The sequence below is a fragment of the Saimiri boliviensis genome, chromosome 13 (assembly GCF_048565385.1).
Source record: "Saimiri boliviensis isolate mSaiBol1 chromosome 13, mSaiBol1.pri, whole genome shotgun sequence".
In the NCBI taxonomy this organism is placed as follows: Eukaryota; Metazoa; Chordata; class Mammalia; order Primates; family Cebidae; genus Saimiri; species Saimiri boliviensis.
The window spans coordinates 107,323,551-107,346,989 of NC_133461.1; the positions used below are offsets into that span (position 1 = coordinate 107,323,551).

Consider the following 23,439-nt stretch of genomic DNA (forward strand, 5'->3'; position numbering starts at 1 on the left):
ATGCACACGGGGCTCCTGGGGCTCTCGGCCCTGCTGCAGGCCGCCGAGCAGAGCGCGCGTGAGTGCTGCAGCCGAAGCTGTGCTCACCCCTGCAGCCCCCCACCCCACCCTGGCGCCTCGGGTGGCCTGCGCCCAGGGCTGCGCGCCAGCGATGCACCGTGACAGCCACCCTACCTGCCGAGCATGCCCGCCCGTCTTCAGTGGACGCCCACGCATGCACGATCCCCCACGGATGCATGTTTCCTCCACCCGTGCCCGGCCCCCTGCCCCCTGACTGACGCTAGACTTCCTCTCGCCCACGCACGACTCCCCCCCACCCACGATGCATGACTTTCCTTCACCCATGCTCGGTCCTCCGCCCCCACGCACGAGCCCCCACTATGCGCCCCACGGATGCAAGATCCGCTTGCAGAGCCAGGGGAGACGTATCCGCCCTTCCCTCCAACACAAGCTTTGCAAAGTGCTACGACGCCAAGATGTGCTCAGCGCGAGTCTGGGGGCGCTCGGGCTCTCCCGTGACCCCCGGCCGGCCAGGGGAACCCTGAGGCTTGGAGGCCGCTCGCAGGAGGGGTGGCGGGGGCAGGGGGCACGGCTCCGCATCCACAGGGCCCTGTAGGACGGCGACTTCGCTTCAGGGTTTAGGACGGGGTGGACAGGGCCCTTCGGGGACACCTCGGTCCCGGGGGAGCCCGGAGCGCGCCAGCCGCGGCGGAGCAAGATGGCCCCATTTTTCGCGCCCTTTGGGTTTGAACTGGTAACTCCTTCGGTGCCGAGAGGAGCGTCTCCACCTACTTCCTACGCCTCTTCCGGGCAGAGTCCCTGTTGCGGTAGAGCGGGGACCCAGGGGCCGCTGGCTCGGGACTGTTCCCTGAGTTCACAGGCGGCGCCCCTGCCGGTCCCGCTGTTTCCGAGGCGCGCAGAGCAGGATGCGCACCGAGGACGCCCATGCGCTCTTGCTCCACGCCCCGGGTTGGGAGGGAAGGGCTGAGACAGGACCCGCAGGGATCGGCGCCCACCCGAGCTGTCCTCCCCTACCCGCTAGCCGGGCACGGCCTGGGCCGCAGCATTCCCCCGCCTGGCAGGCCGGGTCTGCGCCTGAGGCTTTTGTGCAGGGGAGGCTGCCCAGGACGCTCGGGGCATTGCCCCCGCTGTCCAGAGCTGCGGTGTCGGTAGCTGTGCCTCGGGGCAGTTTCCGCAGTTTCCCCAAAACTCGCGGCTTGTGTTCATTCATCCGCTTAGAACTTTACTGTTGGAAAACCCAAGAAACAATGGTATGGAAGGATGCCTGTGTGCGGTGCCTCTCCCGGTGCCCCGCCCCCACGACCAGCCTCAGACAACCCTCAGGAGCGGGGGCTGCTTCCATGGGAGTATCGGGGAGGTCCAGAGTTCCAGGCCAGGGAGTTCCCATGCGAAAGTAGAAGAGGGACCCCGCAGAGCGAGCTGTGATCATTCACGTGGAGACCAGACCCCACAGGGACTAACAGTTCCGTGGTGTGGCGTTACTGGCTGCACCCAACCACAAACAAGCAGACCACAGAGGGGGTTCCATCGTTCTCCAGGATGCACGAGATGCTAGGCACTTGGCACAGGTCGTAACTCATCCAGCAGCTCTGGAAAGCCGGGCACTGTCATTCAGCACATGCTGTCCCTGTGGCCAGAGGCCCTGCCGGCTCCCAGGCTGCTCCTCGGAGACTCTTGCTGCTGGTGCGGACATTGTGTTGGTTGGTTACTGTTTTATTTTGTTTTGTTTTGAGACAAGAGTCTCATTCTGTGGCCCAGGCTGGAGTGGGGTGGCACAATCTCGGCGCACTGCGAACTCCGTCTCCTGAGTTGAAGCCATTTTCGTGCCTCAGCCACCGCTAGTAGCTGGCATTACAGGCACACAGTCACCACACCTGCTAATTTTTGTATTTTTAGTAGAGAGGGTGTTTCACCATGTTGCCCAGACTGGTCTTGAACCCCTGACATCAAGCGATGTGACCGCCTCAGCTTCCCAGAGTGCTTTGGTTTTGTTTTGTGGTTCGTTTTGTTGAGACAGAGTCTCACTCTGTCGCCAGGCTGGAATACAGTGATGTAATCTTGGCTCACTGCAACCTCGGCCTCTGGGGTTCAAACGATTCTCCTGCCTCAGCCTCCCAAGTAGCTGGGACTACAGGCACACACCACCATGCTCAGCTTATTTTTGTATTTTCAGTAGATAGAGACGGGATTTCACCATGTTGGCCAGAATGGTCTTGACTTCTTGACCTTGTGATCCACCCTCCTCAGCCTCCCAAAGTGCTGGGATCAAGTGTGAGCCACTGTGCCCAGTGGTTTTGTTTTTAATGAGACAGTTAGGTGTGGCCACAAGATGAGACACTGGAGAGGCTCTGGAATGCAAAGTTTGTTGTGCTCCCAGGTCCTAGGACAGGGGACATGGCACTCCATGCTGCACCACAGGGGAATGTCACCAGGGTGGTCAGGAGGCAGGAGACAGGAACCCACAAGGGAATTTGAGGCCAGACCTTTAGCTGGGGCAGGGCACCAGCTTCAGATTAGCTCTTTGGATAATTTCCGTGGCTTTGGGGTAAAAGGGTGATCCCTAGTAGCCTGGCATTAGGCCCTGGGATGATTAAAGCCAAAGAAGCTTGCCTTCTGGGGGGTACGGGCCAGGTAGGGGAGGTCTGGCTCTGGCTAGATTTAGTTTGCATGTCAAAGGCAAGCTCCTGCCTGAGGCCTTTGCTAGCTCAAGTAATTGCTAGCCTTGGGGAGGGGCGGTCACTCCCCAGCCAGAAAAGTTTTAAGAGGTCTGGACATCCTAACATCCAAAAAATGTTAAAGTATTTAAAATGCAGCTGCCCAGTCTCACGCCAGCCTTCCACTTACCCGCCTCCCTTTCCTGTTCTCCCCCAGGCCTCTACACTGTGGCTTACTACTTCACCACGGGACGGCTTCTGTGGGGGTGGCTGGCCCTCGCGGTGCTCCTGCCTGGGTTCTTGGTCCAGACCCTGAGCTACCTGTGGTTCCGAGCAGACGGGCATCAAGGACGTTGCTCCTTGGTGATGCTGCACCTCCTACAGCTTGGCGTTTGGAAGCGGTAAGAACGGAAGTGCAGAAGAAGGATTCTTCTGTTCCTGTGGATTCTGTCCTCGAGGTCCTCAAAGTTCAGCCTTGGGAAGAGGTTCGAAGCTGCTGTGTCAAACCCCTGCTCTGATCATGGCAGCCCAGGTCCGGCCTACACGGGGTTGAGTATCTTCAACCTCAGGGGCTTTCTCTGTGCAGCTGGGACCTTACAAAAAGCTTTTCTTATCTACAGTTGAAGTCCTGTCGCGCTGTTTTGTTGGTTGAGACTTTAGCTCTCTATAAAGCAAGTTGCTTAAGGCAGTTCCACCTACACACTATCACCTTCAAACAAGAAGGTGGCATTGCTTTAGTGAACCACAGGCTAGACAGTGAAGCCAGCCTGGTGATGTTTGCTTCAAGACACATACCAAGAAAAAGTCATTGGGACACCAGGGGCAGTTTTTTCTGTAGAGAAGTAGCCAGGGATGTTTCTGGGGCGTGGTGGGCTTATCCGTGATCCACAGACCATCTCGGCAGGTGAGGGCTCATTTTTTCTACTTTGAGAACCTGGATTCAAGGAGCTATCAGAAGAGATGTGTCCGCGAGTTTACATGAAGGGCACATTTCAGCTGTCAGCTGCCTCATAATTCCACTGGGTTGACGGGGATTTTTGTTTGTTTGTTTTTTGTTTTTTGTTTTTTGTTTTTTGAGGCGGAGTTTCGCTCTTGTTACCCAGGCTGGAGTGCAATGGCGCGATCTCGGCTCACCGCAACCTCCGCCTCCTGGGTTCAAGCAATTCTCCTGCCTCAGCCTCCTGAGTAGCTGGGATTACAGGCACGAGCCACCATGCCCAGCTAATTTTTTGTATTTTTAGTAGACACGGGGTTTCACCATGTTGACCAGGATGGTCTCGATCTCTTGACCTCGTGATCCACCCGCCTCAGCCTCCCAAAGTGCTGGGATTACAGGCTTGAGCCACCGCAACCGGCCGATGGGGATTTTTTTAAGGGGGAAAAATTCAAGGACCAGAGCAGTGAAGCCCTGCAGCTCAAGTGTTGATTAAATCATAGGCACTGAGGGTTGGACGGGTGTTCAAGGGGTTGCGGCCAATGCTGCTCTGGGCCCTGGGGATTTATGCCTGCGCGCTATTCCGAAGACTTTCTCTGGAGGCGCTGAAATGAGTGTTAAGCCCCACAGAGAGCATCATTGCGAGCAGGGAGTGACGCCGCACCCCCCCCCCCGCCCCCCTCCTCCCAGAGGAGAATCTCAGCCAGGAGGTAGGCGGTGCTTCTGAGAAAGACCTCATGTACCCACTCTCAATTTCACTGGACCCTCAGAGTTGGAGCCTAAATCTCTAACAGCACCAAAATCACACTTGCAGCCACAGCCATTTTGCCAAACCTGGGCCTTCGTTTCAAGCAGTGCCCTTCCTCTGAAAAGACAGGACCTTTCTTTCCCTGGGGAAGAAGGCAGAGAAGGGGCTTTCCAAGGGCCTCATAGGATTAGAGCCTCTCCTGTACCCTAGCTCCCTTCCCTGACTGGCCCATCCCAGTAATAAATCCACAAGGGCGCTGAGCCTTACTTGGCTTTGACTATCACAGTCATATAGCATGAGCCCTTGAGGACAGACAGGCTGTTGAGTGAGTCAGTTACCAAGACCTCATGTTTGGTATCCCAAAGAGACAGGTAAGCCCAGGTAGTGACTTAGAGAAGCTTCCTGGGTAATGGTTAGACAAATCTGCCTTCTGAAACTGTGTGGACCCTCAGGCGCCATGGAATCTGCTGCCTTCCTCAGAGATGGGGACTGCCAGGGGACCACAGTGTGTCCAAATTCATGCTGCTGGTATTTCACAGTGGACACCACACTGTCTTTCCTGTGTGCTCTTAATTTTCTTAAGTAATGCCATGATTTTCTGGTATATATCAAAAAACTAATTTGAATAATCTGGTATATATTAGTGAATTCATATAGATAAGTGAAGAGAGACATGAACATTAGAAATTGGGAAAAACAATTAGTCATGTATATTCTTATTTTCAAAAAGAAGTTAACGTGACTTTAAAAATACACATCGAAATTTAAAAGAACAAAAAAGAAAGGACGTGAGAAAGGCCAGGTATAGAGATGAAACGTTGGAAACCAAGCCAGAGCCAGAACGCACAGTTACTGGAAGCGGGTCACAATTTGGCCCTACGGTTTCTAACAGCCAGTGCAAGCATAAAAGCCACAAGATTTGCAGTGTTTCTCAGGTTAAACATGAACCAAAAACCAGAAATTTACTTCCTTAGACGAAAACTTTGAACGTTAAAATAGGAAGCAGTAGATCTATCCCTCATCCTGAAACTAGCATGTTCGGTTCAAAGAAAACACTAAGCATTGTTTTTTTCTTTTTTAAGATGGGGTTTCACCATGATGGCCAGGCTGGTCTTGAACTCCTGGCCTCAGGTGATCCCACCCACCTCAGCCTCCCAAAGTGCTAGGATTCCAGGCATGAGCCACTGCATCTGGCCAAACACTTAAGTATTGTTTTCAGTGAAGCAATCCGGTTTTGCAAATTGCAGTTCTGCAAAAGGACCTGTAGGGGGAGCCAAAACCATTGTGTTTTGCCCAATTTTGAATTACCTAAGAATAGGTACCTTTGAGTGTCCTCATAACAAAATACAAAAGAATCTACTAACTGGGAAGCCAGTTAAACACAAACCTCCTGAGGTAAAGTTGCTTAGAAAAATGAAAAGATATGGCCAGGCCTGATGGCTCACACCTGTAATCCCAGCGCTTCAGGAGGTAGAGGCAGGCTGATCTCTTGAGGCCACGAGTTTGAAACCAGCCTGGCCAACATGGCAAAACCCCATGTCTACTAAAAATACAAAAATTAGCCGGGCTTGGTGGCACATGCCTGTCATGCCAGCTGCTTGGGAGGCATGAGAATTGCTTGAACCTGGAAAGCAGAGGTTACAGTGAGCTGAGACGGCGCCACTGCACTCCAACCCAGGCAACAGAGCAAGACTCTGTCTCAATAAATAAATAAATAAAGGCAAGAATTTAAGCCACAAGTGTATTCTTTTTGAAGTTCCCAGTAATACACACTATGTTAATTTTAAGTCTGACTCTTTTCAAGAGAACCATCGTTAGTGGCTACTTAAAGATGATTACTTTTTACTATTTAGGTTTTTTGGTTTTTTTTTTACTTCCACTTTAATACTGTATATTACCAACATCTTTTTCATCTTTCTTTTTAAGAAAGATGGTTTTTTCATCTTTTTGTCCTCCACAGAAATGACAACACACAGTAACTTGCAACAAACATCTGCCGATAAATGAATTCCCATCCCAGGAGGATATGGGGTGGGGACTCAGGTCAGGGTGACTGCTGAGCCCCATAGAGCGGGCAGCCTGGACTCCCTTCCCGTGCAGCCACTCCAGCTTAAAGAGCCCTCGGGTCAGGTATTGGCTCCCAACCTGCCCGCACCCTCCCCAGACGTGGGGAGAGTGTGGCCTGGCTGAGCACCATGGTACTCGGGAAACTTACGTAGAACTGACGTCTTCCGCTTGCAGTCAGAGCCTGGCATCAGCCTAACTGGCAGCTCTTGGGAAGTAGTAAGGGCATAGGATATTGCTTAGGACGTTGTATGTCTCTGAACGAAAGGAGGTCCCATTGAAGCTTGCCACAGTCTGGCTCCATGTCATGTGCCCTCCGCTGTTCCCTAGGCACTGGGACGCTGCACTGACCGCTCTGCAGAAGGAACAGGAGGCTCCCCATCGAGGCCAGCTGCAGCTGCAGGAGGCTGACCTGTCGGCCCTTCGACTCTTGGAGGCCCTGCTGCAGACCGGGCCCCACCTGCTGCTTCAGACATATGTGTTTGTAGCCTCAGACTTCACAGATATTGTGCCAGGTGAGTAACTTTCGCCATGGAGCACAGACTGCCGGACTGCCGAAGGGGGAAGGGAACACGAGCCTGCTGAGCAAACCCCTCCCCTCGAGATTTCCTCTGCTTAGGAGAACTGGGACACCTGGAGCTCACTAGCCCATGATGATGCTTCAAATTGGCTTTTGCTGCTGCAGTGAACTTACAGAGAGTTGGCTTCCTTACTTCCTAAGGGTTATGTTCCAAAGTCAGTCCATAAGATAGAAATTGCCCATAATCAAAATTATCCTGAAAATACCTTGGAAAAGCTGCCTCTCAGTAAACTCGGTGCATAGGTTTTTCTCTTTTTTTCTTTTTAATTTTACTGCATTTTAGGTTTTGGGGTACATGTGAAGGACATGCAAGATTGTTGCATAGGTACACACATGGCAGTGTGATTCGCTGCCTTCCTCCCCTTCACCTATATCTGGCATTTCTCCCCATGCTAACTCTCCCCACGTAAACCATCATTCTCAGCAAACTGACACAAGAGCAGAAAATCAAACACCGCATGTTCTCACTCATAGGCGGGTGTTGAACAATGAGAACACGTGGACACGGGGCGGGGAGCTTTACAGGTTTTTCTTGTATATTTAATCATTAGAATCATTCTTGGCAGGACACAATGCCTCACACCTGCAGTCCCAGCCCTTTGGGAAGCTGAGGTGGTTGAATTGCTTGGGCCCAGGAGGTCAAGACCAGCCTAGTGAAAACCCATCTCTACCAAGAAATACAAAAATTAGCCAGGCATGGTGGCACGCAGTTGTAGCCCCAGCTATTCAAGAGGCTGAGGTGGGAGCATCACTTGAGGCCAGGAGTTTGAGGCTGCAGTGAGCTGTGATTGCACCACTGCACTCCGGTCCCAGTGACAGAGAATGAGACCTTGTCTCAAAAAAAAAAAAGATTCATAATGAAGCCAGAGGCTTACACCCTCCGAGCAGATGGAAACAGAACAACTGAGGCCCCAGCAACGTTTGATTCCAGCTCCCACGCATTTCAGGACATTCACATTCTCTGCCTGTTCTCTCAGTTGCTTCTTTTTTCTCTCCCCCCCCCCCATCGTCATCCCCTTCTCTTCCCTCCCCACCTCTCCCCTCTCCCCTTGCTTATCTTCGTCTCTCCCTTCCTGTTTGCCGAGTGTACACGATTGCATATGCATAAATTAAGTGCCTGACATATATGACTGCGCTGTCCTTCTATCCATCTCTGTCAAATAGCCTGACGCCATCTGATGTTTTCATTCAAACAGCAAAGTACATTTGAGGTGGAACCATGCTCACAGCCTTTTAGGATCAGCTTTGCTATATGCAGAGGCCTTACAAGATCAGGATTTGGAACGGTGTTTCTTAAAGGGCCTAGAAAGAGTCCGGCCCATTTGCTGGGAAGAGCATTTGGTACATTGCTCAGTGCAAATACTTCTTACCTATCCCCATTTCTTCCTGAATATAAACACGTGTTATGTTACCTACTGGTCAAGGTGCTGGGTTAGTGATACCCTCTGTGCAGCCAGGCTTTAACAAGAGGTTACATGTCCCATTAAAGAAATGCCATGAGTGAATCTTCACATGGTACGATGCTTTCCGAACCTTCAGAGCATACCATGTCTTTCCGCTTCCCTTGCAGGGGTGAGCATGCTGTTGTCCTGGTCCTCACTCTCCTGGGCACTGGTGTCCTACACTCGTTTCATGGGCTTCATGAAGCCAGGCCACCTGGCCATGCCCTGGGCCGCCCTCTTCTGCCAGCAGCTCTGGAGGATGGGCATGTTGGGAACTCGCGTGCTGAGCCTGGTTCTGTTCTACAAAGCCTACCACGTTTGGGTTTTTGTGGTTGTAGGTGAGCTGAGCTAATGATCTGGTCATCTGTTGCTGCATAACAAACCGACCCAGAAATGAATGCCTCAAGAATAACCACTTAAGATCCTCAATCCCAGGTCTGAGGGCGGACTGGGCTCTCTGCTGAATAGACCTTGCTTGGGGGGGGCCTCAGAGATGGCAATGGGGTAGCAGGTGTTCAGATTCATAGGGAGCCTTGATGGGAATTAGCAGCTGAGAATTCCAGTGGAGAGCAACTGGAAACTACCCGTCTTCTGTAAAAATAGGCTTGGAACTGGCTCGGCACTGCTTCCACTGTATTCTGTTGGTCAAACCAAGCATAGCCAGCCCAGATTCAAGAGCATGGAGGACTGGACTGCGGCTCCAGATGAGTACATATCCAGAGCAGGAAGGAACGCATCCTGGCTGTCTTGGGAGATACCCTGCCATAGCTCAGACATCCCAGCCCTCAAAACTCCCAGCTAACTCTGGAGCAGAGAACTGCTCAGGAGACTGTTCTGTGTTATAGGCCAAAATATTTAATGTAGAAAAGCTGTCACCCAAACAGGAGGGAGGTACATGGTGCCACTTGCCTCACCTGATACAAAAACATGCAGTATATATGTGATAAGGCAGAGAGGCTGAATCTTGGACGTCTCCTCTGTTGCAAATGGGACAGCTCCACTAAATCCAAGCACTCCTTCCTCCCTCAGGCCAGGCACACACAATATGAATGGCAATGACAGAGTCTCTCTGGCTATGGAGACTCACTGAATAGGGCCTGTGTGTCCCTGCCAAGAGGAGCTGTCATCTCTGGTCATCAGTGAATATACAAGAAGGAACAGGGTACTCTTGTTTCAAGAGAATTGAACACATTAAGAAATATTTGGCCCTTGGGCCTGGAGCAAACATTAAATACAGTTATTGGCAGGAAAGAAATTTTTTTTGAAAAAGACAAAAAAAAAAAAAAAAAACTGTGCTCCTAAAGAGAGATTAGTTGTTTTGTTATTCTTTTTTAAAAATTCGGCTTGAAATCCAGAATGCTTTATTCATCTTAAAATATGGGAATAAAAAATTACAGCTGCACCACGGAGTTCTTTGCTTTGGGTGTGGAGGTTTTCAGTTCAATTTGAAAATAATTGGCAGTTTTATGACTGCCCCCTTAAACACATTCTGGAACAAAAAGGGCATAGGTATACAATATTTGGCAAGTGTTACTGAAGCTAGTCTGTTTTCTCATCTTCAAATTAGATCAGATGCACTTTATGTGAATAAAACAGAATACATGCACAGATCAACTGCGCTGGTTTTCTGTGGCCCTCAGATCTCTTCTGGGTCTTCTGATGGCTCTTCCTGGATGCTGGGTCAAATGTGGTGGGAGAGGAGGGCTTCCAGCCCCTGGTCTGTGTCCTTGTCCCTCCCCCATCTCCCTGCGTGGATCTTGATGTCTGCACCCGGCCTCTGTGCAGGTGCCCACTGGCTGGTGATGACATTCTGGCTCGTGGCCCAGCAGAGTGACATCATCGACAGCACCTGCCACTGGAGGCTGTTCAACCTGCTCGTGGGGGCCATCTACATCCTCTGCTACCTCAGCTTCTGGGACAGCCCTTCCAGAAATAGGATGTTCACATTCTACATGGCAAGTGGCACTTTTCTTTATCCTAACATTTAAAGTATATACAGCAAGTGGAGGGGTGTGTGTAGGTGTGTGTGCATGCATGCACTGGTGTATGCCTAGCTCTTGAAGAATAGCTTAGTTTAGGAAAAATCCTTAAAGGAATTATAGTCGGGAGTTCGAGACCAGCCTAACCAACATGGAGAAACCCTGTCTCTACTAAAAATACAAAATTAGCTGGGCATGGTGGTGCATGCCTGTAATCCCAACTACTCAGGAGGCTAAGGCAGGAGAATTGCTTAAACCTGGGAGGTGGAGGTTGTGGTGAGCCAAGATCGCACCATTGCACTCCAGCCAGGGCAGCAAGAGAGAAAAGAAAAAAAAAGAAAGAAAAAAGGGGAAGAGAGAAAGAAGTGGGGACTGGATCCTGAGTGAAGGTGGGACTGTTTAGAGGTGCATGGGGGAGAAATGGGAAGGTGCAATCTCTGGGTGAAGCATTGGTCACCCCAACATTGGTGCAGAGGAGAGATTTCAGAGCGAGAATGAAGATAGGAGGCATGGGGCCAAAACCACAAAAACGGCAGGAAAGACAGAAGCAGGTGATGGAGTTGGGGCAAACTGAAGAATCTGAACCACCAGAACCACGCCACGGAGGAGTGGCGAGAGAAAGATGCCTTCTGTCCCGGCCACTGGCCAAGGCATTTGGTACAGAAATCCTGCCCAGGCCATTTGTAAGATGACGAAGCAGCTCCTCATCGTCTTTTTTATTTCTCTTTTTATTTGGATTTTTGAGAGTGAAAACGAAGCCCATGAATAACCCTGGCAAATCTTTTGAAGACTTTTAGAAAATCAGCATATAATTTGTTATATTAAAATAAATAACATACACAGTATTTAAATATATCTTCTTTGAATTATATTGAACTCATTTACTTATTTTAATGAAGACATATATTTGTATATTTAAAAATCAGAAAGGAAAGTTATTGAGGTGACCCAGACTGGCATGCCATGCGCCTTCTGGACCATCTGCCATTTTGATCAGCTGTGGCCGCCGGGCCAGGCCCCTTTGTCAGCCCTCGAGCTCCCATCTCTGGCTGTCACCTGGTGGCTGCAAGGTGAATTTACCTGGTGGCTGCAAAGAAAAAAAAATCCCAAAGTTATTAGAAAATTTGTGACCTTAGCTTCCTGGAATTCAGTGGCATCATGAGCTCTGCAGCTACCTTTAATTATAACATGAATGCGTGCCTGCAGTTAGCATGAGGATGGAGAAATAGGCAAAGTAGAAATAAAAGTCTCCTCTCAACCCAGACTGATGCTAAAGACAGTCCCCAGCCATTTGAGGAATGCCCTTATACTTCCCGGGCCTTTATGATTCTGCAGACATTTTAATGAACCACCCTGAGAACAGGGAGGCTCTCTCTTTGCCAGAGAAGGTCTTAGTGGGACATAGGTCTGTTCCTGGGTAGGCCCAGCAGCCTGGGGTTCCCAGTGGGCACCCAGGATGGAGGGGAGGGGGAGCGGCTGCACTCACAGGATGGGGCGTCCCCTGGGTGAGGTGCACCTGGCGAGGTGTGGGGCTCTCCCCTGGGTCCTGCAGGTCATGCTGTTGGAGAACATCATCCTGTTGCTGTTGGCTACGGACTTTCTCCAGGGGGCGTCGTGGACCAGCCTGCAGACCACAGCGGGGGTCCTGTCTGGATTTCTGATTGGTGAGACCCAATGTCGCTTTCTTACCTACATCCCCTCCCTCAACCTATTTTTTTTTTTACAGTGGGTTCAAAGGGCAGGAAGCTGAGTTCAGACGTGGTTCACTGGAGACAGGGGAACCAGGCTCACTGCACTGTGGGTGGCAGAGCCATTCCCATCGAGCATGAGACACTGAGCTCAGCCTCTTCTGCCTTGCTGAGCTGTGCTTGGAACCTCACACAAAACGGGCTGCCCCGCTCGACCTCAAAGCCCCCATCCTCCCCGGAGCTCCTGCAGGGTTCGGGATGTGACTTCACTCTGCCCTCCCACCTCAGGGAGCTCCTTGAAACCTCCTGACATGGCACCTGCAGCCCATAGGCAAGCACCCTGGGAGGTTGGTGCCCTCGCAGTGGAAGAGAGGAAGGTGAGGCACAGAGGAGGTCGAGTCCCCAGAAGATCTGATGGTTTGTGACAGATAGAGCTGAGACTCAAGCCCGGCTCCAATGCAGGCCTCAGCACAGGCCTGGCAGCTGTCATCAGCCATGTTTTATGAATGCATGGCCCCAAGGCTGTGCTGTGCCCACGGTGATGACCTCGCTTCCCAGATTGGCATGAGGTCTGCAGGGATTCCACCCCGCTCTTGAAAGGTGCAGTCACCAGTCTGATCTCCCAGAACAGTGGGCCCACTGCTACCTCTGCCTCCTGGATTCAAGTAATTCTCCTGCCTCAGCCTCCCAAGTAGCTGGGACAATAGGTGCATGCCACCACGCCCAGCTAATTTTTTGTATTTTTGGTAGAGATGGGGTTTCATCATGTTAGCCAGGATGGTCTTGGTCTCCTGACCTAGTGATCCGCCTGCCTCAGCCTCTCAAAGTGCTGGGATTACAGGCATGAGCCACCGTGCTCAGCTCAGCTCCTTGCTTTTTATGGATGAGGCATATTCCATGGTTTGGACAGACCACGGCTTGTTTCACCATCGGTTTGTCCTTTTTAAAATAATCATTTGAATAGCAGATCACTGATTTCTAAGCTGCATATGTGGATAAATGGCTGGGAAACTGAGGACATCGGGCTGCCCAGGTGAGACGCACCACCCTCACCACACTGCATGGTGGTCTGGGTGTTCCTGGCACATTTCAAGCAATCCTTCCTTCAGAGAGGGGCCATGTGATACTGGAATGAAGGGGCCTTGCCAGCCAGGAGCTCTAACAACTAATCCAGATTTTCCAGTTCAGGGGAGGTATAGCTGAGTCCCGGGGGACACAGTGTGGTGGGAGGGAAACATGTACCCTCATCTCCTTTCCGGATTTTAACACTAAGTCAGAAAAGATGTCCCACACCACTTCGAAAACCTGTCACACTCCTGGGAGCGGACACCTGGTTTCCTTCCAGTGAGAAGGCGTTTTCACAGCCGAATGCTGGCTCGCAGCACAGCAGGAGGGCAGTGAGCAGGAAACCCAGAGCCACGGGCAGCACCGAGCACCCAGGCGGCCGCCAGCTTACAACCAGGTCTGCCCATCCTCCTCTGGCCTCTGATGGAGCTGTCAAACCCCTGGCTCCCAGGTGACCCTTGGGAATCCTCGGTGGGAAGATCCAACACAAATGATAGTCCAAAGAGCACAAGCTGGCATCCAGGCTCCTCCCCTTTTCCTTCTATCCTGTGACCAACATTCATTGAGTACCAACTGCGTGCCAGCCTGGGGATGCCACCCGGAACCCCCAAATGACATGGCCTCTGGAAAGCCTGTGTTCGCTGAATAAGGGTTCCCAGGACTTCTGTGATCAGGGGCCTTTGTTCATCTTTCCTGGCCTTGGGTGTCTCCTTGTAAAAGAAGGGTGACAATACATCCATCACCAGGCAGTTGTGAGAATTCAAAACCGTGCAAAAATTGTCTGAGTAGGGCCCACAGCAGAGATGGCACTGAACATGGAAATCCCATCTCCCTTTCCCAGGTTTGAGCCTGGCCACTAACCAGCTGCTTGACCTGGGCCTCCTGGTCCCCCAAGACACAAGAGAGGCTTCAGGGGTGGGGGTGTCCTTCAGCGGGTGTCTTTCCAGCTTCATTGCGCTGCAATCTCCTGGCCCTCTCGGGCATTACTTCAGATTTCGTGATGTTTATAATGAGCACCCAGAAAGCAGGCACTTGATCCAGTACAACAGGAAACTGGAAATAACGTGGGAGGCTTACTGGAAGGCTCTGGTAAAGAAATTATTGCAGCAGTCAACACTTCTGATCAAAATGAATTAAACTGACAACAATGTGATTAAGATGTTTATGTACAAAGGAAGTGTTGTTGTTCTTCATGGAAATTCCTTGAAATGGGGTTTTGGATGAATCTGATTAACCTCTGTTTATGTCTTACTTGTTTCTGAGGCTATTTCTTACTCCCTTCCCCCGGCTTTGTAACCCATCAGCCACTGTATTGACGGTTGAATTTGGAGCATGTGATCCAGGTACTCCAAAGTAGAATGCATATTTCTACCAAACATGTATCTGTGTGTACACACACATGCACGAATGCACACTCGTGCACACACTCACATACACGAATGCACACTAACACACACGCAGAGATTATTCAACGGGAGCTACTCTCCAGACAAAAGCATAGGATTTAAGCCTTCTTATTCATGTTTAAGTCTAGAAACATTTACAGCTTAGAGAAGCTGGAACCTACTTAAATTTCCCAAAAAATATCCAGTTCTGAGGCTCCAACAAGAGTCCTATTTTGGACCCCAGATTATCTTGCTCTACACAAAATGGCCAGAACCTGAAACAGCAAACCACAGGGAGGATGCAGACTTCAAAGAACATAACCTTAAGGTCTTTTTGTTCCTTTTCAGGCAGTGTCTCACTGGTAATTTATTATAGCCTGCTGCATCCAAAAGCCACAGACATCTGGCAGGGCTGCAGAAGGAAGTCCTGCAGCATTGCAGGAGGTGATAAAACCGAGACAGGAGCTTCTCCCCGGGCAGTGGCTCTAGCTGGGAAGAGAACAGAGAGCTCAGGCTCATGCCAAGGGGCAAGTTATGAGCTAGCTATTTTGGGGAAGCCCCCCACCGCTGAGCAGCTCCCCCCAGAGGCAGGGCTGGGGACCCAAGTTGCTGTGGAGGACTCCTTCCTCAGTCATCACCACTGGCTGTGGGTGAAACTTGCCCTGAAAACAGGAAATATGTCTAAGATCAATGCCGCCTTTGGAGATGACAGTCCTGTCTCCTGTCCGCCTGCGTGGGGGCTGAGTCAGCAGGGCGACCTGCAGAGGAAGGCCCTGTCTCCCCAGCAAGAGCTGCCATCCTCCTCCCGTGACCCCTCGACGTTAGAGAAAGGCTCCGTGTTTGAAGGTGTCTCTAAAGCAGAGGCCGACCCATTGGAAACCTCACATTACGTATCTTTTGCCAGCGATCAGCAGGACGAAGTGCCCACCCAGAACCCAGCAGCCACACAGGAGGAGGGCACCCCAAAGGAAGGAGCTGGTGCTGTTTCTGGGACCGAGGGGAAGGGGACGGGTGGGCAGCCAAGAGGAGGGGAAGGACAGCAGAGCTCCACATTGTACTTCAGTGCCACTGCAGAAGCGGCCACATCCTCACAAGAAGAAGGCAGTCCAGTCACTCTGCAGACGCCCCACTCTGGAAGGAGATTGGGAAAGAGCAGCCCTCCCCAGCCTGCCTCGCCCCAGCCGGTGGCCAAGCCCTTCCCGGTCACCATGGCCGACATCAGCCCCATCCTAGGCACAGGCCCACGCAGAGGCTTCTGCGCCCATGCAGGCTTCCCTGGAAGAGCCCTCAGCATCTCAGAGCTGGAGGAGCAGCAGGAGCCCACAAGGGACCTAAGTCACCATGCAGCTGTTGGTGCATGGATGTCGTTGCCACAGCTGAGGACGGCTCATGAGCCCTGCCTCACGTCCACCCCTAAGTCTGAGTCTATCCAAACGGATGACAGCTGCAGAGAAAAGGTGAAGCACGAGCAGAGTTTTTTCATCTGACCACAGTCATGGGGGCATAAGACAACAGGCTGATGAATCAAGCTGGCATTTGGTGCAGTGGGAGGAGAAATCCCACTTCTGCCGACACGCGTGTCCTTGGGCACATCGCTGTCCCCTCTGAATCTCTATCTGCATCCCTGAAAAATGAGGAAACAGGGCTGGATGATTTCTCAAACCCGCTGTAAACATCACAGACCCCACACGTACATCGGAGAGACTCTAAGACACTGTGGAGGAGGAGAAGGAGATTCCAGGCAAAACTGCCTGCTGCCTTTTGTGAACTATAGGGTCCCCTATTTTACCTTTTTGCTGTGGCTTCTAGGACACACAGAGGTAAAACGTAGATTCCTATTTTATTCGGAGTTCTTGTTACAATTAGTCTTGCCTCACATTTAGTGGTTATTAATCTCGTTTTAATACATTCTAACTGCATTATGTTATGAAATCTCACGGTAAGAGAATGTGAATGCTTTCCAGGAGTGGATGAGGGCTGTGGCTTGCAATGACCAACATAACTCAAAGTGCGCATGTCATTCTAAGATTCCCATATCTTTTGGTTAGGGACAATATTAGATCCCTTAAAAAGGAAGAGTAGAATCACGTAGCTCAGCCTCACTCACGCTAAGGGCATGTGTGACATTTTCTGCGACACGCTCTCAGACCATCAGCATCCTGCTGGCCAGCTGCATGCATATTTTTCTGTGAAATGTGCACCTCCCCTTGTCGCAGGCTGGCCGGCCAGCAGTTCTCTTCCAGCTCCCACTGCTGCTGTTACTCCCCATCTCCTGTACCTCCAAGCTTTGTTCCCGCCCTCCATGCGATGTGAGACACCATCTGGGATTTCAGCCCATCCAGCAAGAAGGGAGCAAACGTCCATTCCTCCTCCTCTCTGATTCCTCCACTTGAAAGCGTTCTTTGTGGCTAGGTATTTCCATCATTTCTTTAACCTTTCCTTTGTAGCCGATCAAGGAAGTCCAATCATAAACCATCAAAGAGAAAGGCACACAGAGGGCGGGATGCTATTTGGGGATGGCTGGTTTTGTTTTGTTTCATTTAATTTGTTTGTTTCTTGAGACAGGGCCTCGCTCTGTCACCCAGGCTGGAATGCAGTGGAACAAGCATGGCTCACTGCAGCCTCAACCTCCAGGGCTTAAGCAATCCTCTTGCCTCAGCCTCTTGAGTAGCTGGGACTACAGGCAGGTGGGCACCATGCCTGCCTAGTTTTTTTTTTTTTTTTTTTTTGTAGAGTCGGGTTCTTGCCACATTGCCCAGGCTGGTCTCCAACTCCTGATTAAGTTCAAACAATCTGCCCACCTCAGCCTCCCAAAGTGCTGGGATTACAGAAGTGAGCCACCATGCCCACCCAGGATGGGTAGTTTTTTTGTTTGTTTGTTTTTGTTTTTGTTTTTGTTTTGTTTTGTTTTGTTTTTGAGACGGAGTTTCGCTCTTGTTTTCCAGGCTGGAGTGCAATGGCGCGATCTCGGCTCACCACAACCTCCGCCTCCCGGGTTCAGGCAATTCTCCTGCCTCAGCCGCCTGAGTAGCTGGGATTACAGACACGCGCCACCATGCCCAGCTAATTTTTTGTATTTTCAGTAGAGACGGGGTTTCACCATGTTGACCGGGATGGTCTCGATCTCTTGACCTCGTGATCCACCCGCCTCGGCCTCCCAAAGTGCTGGGATTACAGGCTTGAGCCACTGCGCCCGGCCAGGATGGGTAGTTTTTATCCTCTGCAAACACTCTGGATTAGGGAACAATATTAGAGCCCAAAAAAGGAAGAGTAGAATAACTTAGCTCAGCCTGACAGGTACTAAGGGCATGTGCAGACGCTTTCTGCAATAAGCTCTCAGACCATCAGCATCCTCCTGGACAGCCACATAAACCAATCGGGGATAGTAGACAAGTGGCTACAAACCTTTGATACAACATAAAGATAATGAGAGTTTGGGTCAGATGTAGGCGCACACACCCATAATCCCAACACTTTGAGAAGCTGAGATGAAAAGATCACTTGAGGCTAGAAGTTCAACACCAGCCTGGGCAATGTAGTGAGACCCCCATCGCTACTAAAAATACAAAAATTAGCACGGGGTGGTGGTACACACCTGTAATCCCAGCTTCTCAAGAGGCTGAGGCACGAGAATCACTTGAACTAGGAGGTAGAGGTTGCGGTGAGCTGAGATCGCACCACTGCACTCCAGCCCAGGCGACAGAGCAAGACTCTATCTCAAAAATATATATATATAAAGGGGGAGTTTGTTAACAGAACAAAATCATTCCTAGTTATATTCACTGTGCTATTCCAGCACCTCCGTCCCTCCTCCACGCAGTCTCTCGCCCAGCCATGTGAGAGCAGGGTCCTCTTCCATGAATCCTCACTGGCCCTCCCCATTTGCCCTCCAAGCCTCCACTCAAGCGTCACCTCTTGGCATCTTCCTGGGCCCTCCCCAATCTGCCCTCTGCCCCTGGGTTGTACTCCACTGCCTTTTGCCCTGTGGTGACCTCTTCCTAAACGTGAAGCCCTGCTTCCCTGAAGGCTAATTAGGGTTGCAGTCCTCACTCTGGGCTAACTTTAAGGCCCAACATAGCGTCCAGCAAAAGGAGGCGTTGGGGCATTCAACAGGATGACTTAACTCAAGAGCCGGGCTATACACCTAAATTTCAGCTTGAGTGCATATCCTGGTTCAACAGCATTTGTCTTATGGGGGAAAAGTAAGGGTGGGATATGGGGAATTTGCTCCATTCTTTTCAAACTTCCTAGCCCTTGAATAGCCTGGAAAGCTGGAAGTCCGCTTCATTCATTCATTCGTTTAAGGAATACTAGTTGAATGTGACAGGCACTGAGAATACAGAAATCAAGGCATGCCCTTGCTGTTTAAGGCGTCATGGACCAACATGGGCTTCTCAAATGGCCTCTTCACTTCATGCCTCCAAAAAGCGTATTGCCCGGTGGTGAAAAGGATCAGAAAATATAAGCTATATTTATTAGAGAAGACTAATAAATGGACACTTAATTCAAAAATGCTTGCTGAGCACCTACCGAATGCTAGTCATTAGGATCACAGAGCTCCACAGAAGAGCTGCGCAGGCGCCCGTGGCGTCAGTGGGAGAAGCAGGTGCTCCGAGACGGCTGTAGGAACCCTCACCAGGCTGGCTTAACAAGAAGGACGTGACTGTCATCTTCAGGGACCCAGCGCTGCTCTGGACAGGAGAGATTCTATTTTCTTCCTGCAGTTTCTTATGAGCCATGAAGAAACTCCTTAGGGTTCCAGGAGGATCTTTAAGACAGAGTCACTCAGAGGTGGACAAGTAGCTGTCCCCGGGGACGAGCGCATGAAGCCAGAACAGCCCCTTAGTGAAATGACTAAGAGGAAACGTGGAGGACTAGAAGACACAGCTGAAAGTGACTTTCCAGGCCCTGACCTGGGCTCTAATGGCTGGGCATGGGCAATGAGGAGGAGGTGGTGACTGTCAGGTCTGTTCCAGGATGTTTTCCATTATTATTATTATTTTTTTTTTCACATGGAGTTTTGCTCTTGTTGCCCAGAATGGAGTATAGTGACAGGATCTGGGCTCACTAAAACTTCCACCTCCTGGGTTCAAGTGATTCTCTTGCCTTAGCCTCCTGAGTAGCTGGGATGACAGGCACCCGCTACCATACCTGGCTATTTATTTATTTGTGTATTTATTTTAGTAGAGATGGCATTTCACCATGTTGGCCAGGCTGGTCTTGAACTCCTGACTTCAGGTGATCCACACTCCCCAGCCTCCCAATGTGCTGGGATTATAGATGTGAGCCACTCTGCCCAGCCCATTTTCTATTCTTAAGAAAGGAGGAAGCAGAGAAGGAAAACCAGTGCATTGGGAGAGACCTGAAGATGAGCACGTCGGCTCCCTGCCCTCGTGGAGCCTCTACGGGTCAGGTTTTACAGTTATCCAAAATAACCAGCCTTGGGTGCCCATGATGCTTCACTCCAGGAGATCTCATGCCTCTGCCCATGGGAGGACACAGAGGACTTCAGTGGGGACAGAAGGGCCTTCTCCTTGCCACCAGCTCTCAGGACTGAATGCTCACTGCTGTCTTGGGGAGAAGGGACTGGGTGGTGCATTGGAGCTCACTAGCCCCCATCTGGATCTTTGTGGCTGGGCCCCTGGCATATGACTGTGACATCTGGTGCCAGCTGTGCTAATGCCCTTCAGACAGAGACCACTAGGAGCCCCCTGTAACTGAACCAGTTGGGTTTATGACTCTTCTCAGCAAAGAAGGGTGCATGTCATGGGAGACCATGGGGCCCTCAGTGTCCGGAGGCTGAGGTGGGCAGATTGCTTGAGCTTAGTCAGGAGTTGGAGACCAGCCTGGGCAACATGGCAAGAATCTGACTCTCCAAAAAAAAAAAAAAAAAAAAAAAGAATATAAAAAAAGTAGGCAGGCATGGTGCCCACCTGCCTGTAGTCCCAGCTACTCAAGAGGCTGAGGCAAGAGGATTGCTTAAGCCCTGAGGTTGAGGCTGCAGTGAGCCATACTTGTTCCACTGCATTCCAGCCTGGGTGACAGAGCGAGGCCCTGTCTCAACAAACAACACAAAACAAAACCACCCATCCCCAAAACAGCATCCCGCCCTCTGTGTGCCTTTCTCTTTGATGGTTTATGATGGGACTTCCTTGATCGGCTACAAAGGAAAGGTTAAAGAAATGATGGAAATACCTAGCCACAAAGAATGCTTTCAAGCGGAGGAATGAAGGCGCGTGCAAGAGGCATGGACGTTTGCTCCCTTCTTGCTGGATGGGCTGAAATCCTAGATGGTGTCTCACATCGCATGGAGGGTGGGAACAAAGCTTGGAGATAAAAGAGGTTGGAAAGGACTTAGAGGATTCGGGCTTTGCGGGCTGAGTCTGCGAGGGGCAGGGAAGCAGGACCCCCTCGGGGCGGGGGGCGGTGCTGTGACTGCGTATTGCAGTCAGTTGCATCTGTAGGGAGAGACTCAAGCAAGCATAAAGCTGCCATGGGTAGAGCAGCAGCCATTACCCATTTAGCGGGAAAGGGGGAGCTTGGTGTTTTGTGGTTGCATGGGGACCTTTGGTCTTGCTGTGTCATGGTCTACCCTGGCCGTGGCTGAGGCTGGTGTCCTGTGAGAGGCTTTATATCCAACAGGAGAACACCAGGGCCAGCCTGTAAGCACCAGACCAGGTCCCAGAGGTCAGGGACTGCTCTTTTCTTTGTCAGAATATTGGTGGCTTTGTAGACATTTGTTAGGCTAAATATTATCTATTGGATCACAACCAAAACAGTAGCTTTTCCCAAGTCCCAGCGGCGGGTCCCTCATCCTCCAGCTATGTCTGGTCCCAAGTTTGTATTTCAACCCATCCCTTCCTTAGCACAGAGAGGACCTCACATAGACCAGCTGCATGTGTCCACAGCGCACAGCCCATCCCGTCCTTAGCACAGAGAGGACCTCACAGAGACCAGCGGCATGTGTCCACAGCGCACAGCCCATCCCGTCCTTAGCGCAGAGCAGACCTCACATAGACCAGCTGCATGTGTCCACAGCGCACAGCCCATCCCGTCCTTAGCACAGAGAGGACCTCACAGAGACCAGCTGCATGTGTCCACAGCGCACACTGACGTCCCGAAACTGGAAACAGCCGTGTCTATCACAGAAGCCCAAGGTCACACAACTGGGAGCCATCTGTCCAGGGCAGACAGCCGAGTGCTCCTCACAGGCCCGCAGGAAGGTCAGGGGCAATGGAGCTATTAACAACATAAACAGCACATTAAACAGCATAAAAGCTCATGGGCATAAAACAGCAAGCATGCATTTTGCACTGGGGTCTGCCTGGCATCTAAGGGGGCTGTCTCTCCCGTCACCTCTGCTCACATCCCAGGCTTCAGGGCAGTGGCCAGGCTGGAGGCAGGGGTGGGAAGTTCCCCGAGGGCGAGTGTAAAGCCTCAGTATTCTGCCATCCTGCCTCATTCATGACTTCAGCAAGCCCAGCTTCCATGATGTAGGAAGCACGCTCCTTCTGTGGAGGTGTGTGAGACGGGACAGGTTTCTGTCACGGCAGGTCAGCAGCTCCACGCCTGCCCTTTTCCTCCATCTCATGCCCCTGGAACTTACAGCAACAGGTGCTGCAGCAGCAGAGGGCTCGCACACACCAAAGGCCCAGATCCAGAAATGGATTACGGACATGCCCTGAAGGCTCGGGATTTATTAATCCACAAATAGACTCAACATTCACGTCCTGACGGGTCTGTCTGTAGAAATCTCTGAGTTAACGTTTTGAAATTGACAGACATTTCCCCCGCCACTCTGCAGAGCTGTGGAGCTCATCCACCAGTGCTTCTGGCCGTTGCCCTATTCTTGCCTTAGTTCTGATTCTGTATTCTTTCCTTTCTTTTAACCTCCCTCAGTCCCTAAAAGTCGGCCGTTTTCACAGTACTTGGAAAGGCAGCCGGTGCAACCTGAGAGCTTCGCAAAAGGAGGCGATCCAGAAGGCAAGGCCCCTCCAGTGAGACGGGGTGTGGGGCCTGGAGGGGGAGCCTGAGCTCCGTAAATCAGCCCGCGGATTCCTTCTCTCCTGTGCCCTTTCATTTCCAGCATAGGGAAGGGGTTTTGGTAGAAAAGTCAAGGGCTTCTTAGGGAGGGCTTGGAGGAGCCAAAGCCTCAGCAGCGGCCTCCAGGGAGGGCCTGATACCCGTGAAATGTCTCATTCTGTTCACGCCTCTGAATGCCCAGAGGATGGGTCATCCCGTGAACTGGTTGGGCAGAACAACGGCTTGTCTGTTTTTTCATATGACATTCTGGCATACGAAGCATGGGATCCTCACATTCCTTCTGAGCCCTTTCCCGAGTCAGCTCTCAGCTAAATGCTGCTGACACCGAGTAGGTTTTTTGAAACACCAAGAAAAAATTTTACTTGCAAACTCAAGTCGGCTTGCTCTCTTTAACACAGACTGTGATAACGGCAAAGACCACAGTGACTTTTGCACCAGCCTAATACTTGGCTCACCTCCTAAATTTGGTTCTCTTTTTCCATATTACCTGGGATGGCCAACTCTGCTGCCTTCCCCAGGACTCAGGGATTTCCTGGCATATGAGATTTTAGTGGCCAAACTGGATAGTCCCAGGCCAATTGGGATGGTTAGTCACCTTAAAACCAGTTAGCCCTATTCAGCCTTTCTACTTGAATATCAGTCATCATGTCAGGAAAAGCAAAAAAAAAAAAAGACAATACTTCCTGGTTTAAAAAAATCAGAAAGACACTACAAGTTTACTGAAGGTAGCTGCTACACCCCCACGCCCCAACCCCCAACTGCCATCAATCCTGCAAAATATCAATCTGACTAATATCCCCCTTGCTAATCATGACCAGCAAAGCGAATATAATGGT

The 23,439-nt window shown here is 51.0% G+C and overlaps 1 protein-coding gene and 1 long non-coding RNA gene across 3 annotated transcripts in view; one reads left to right on the top strand and one right to left on the bottom strand.

Moving 5' to 3' along the window:
- On the top strand, positions 1 to 16,761 carry XKR5 (XK related 5). Its single transcript, XM_003944600.4, has 7 exons — positions 1 to 58; positions 2,893 to 3,076; positions 6,752 to 6,936; positions 8,572 to 8,781; positions 10,229 to 10,398; positions 11,975 to 12,086; positions 14,909 to 16,761. The coding sequence occupies exons 1-7, from the start codon at positions 1 to 3 to the stop codon at positions 16,045 to 16,047; spliced, it is 2,058 nt and encodes a 685-aa protein (XP_003944649.2). The 3' UTR covers positions 16,048 to 16,761.
- The window catches only part of LOC141580886 (uncharacterized), a 25,332-nt gene continuing 12,939 nt past the window's right edge, over positions 11,047 to 23,439 (bottom strand). Inside the window, exons 2-3 of one of the 2 annotated variants that reach the window (XR_012513332.1) lie at positions 11,909 to 12,046; positions 11,047 to 11,509 (exon numbers count right to left, since the gene is read on the bottom strand). This is a non-coding gene — a long non-coding RNA (uncharacterized LOC141580886). Of the gene's footprint in view, positions 11,510 to 11,908; positions 12,072 to 23,439 lie in introns of both variants that reach the window. The other variant, XR_012513333.1, reaches the window with a different exon arrangement.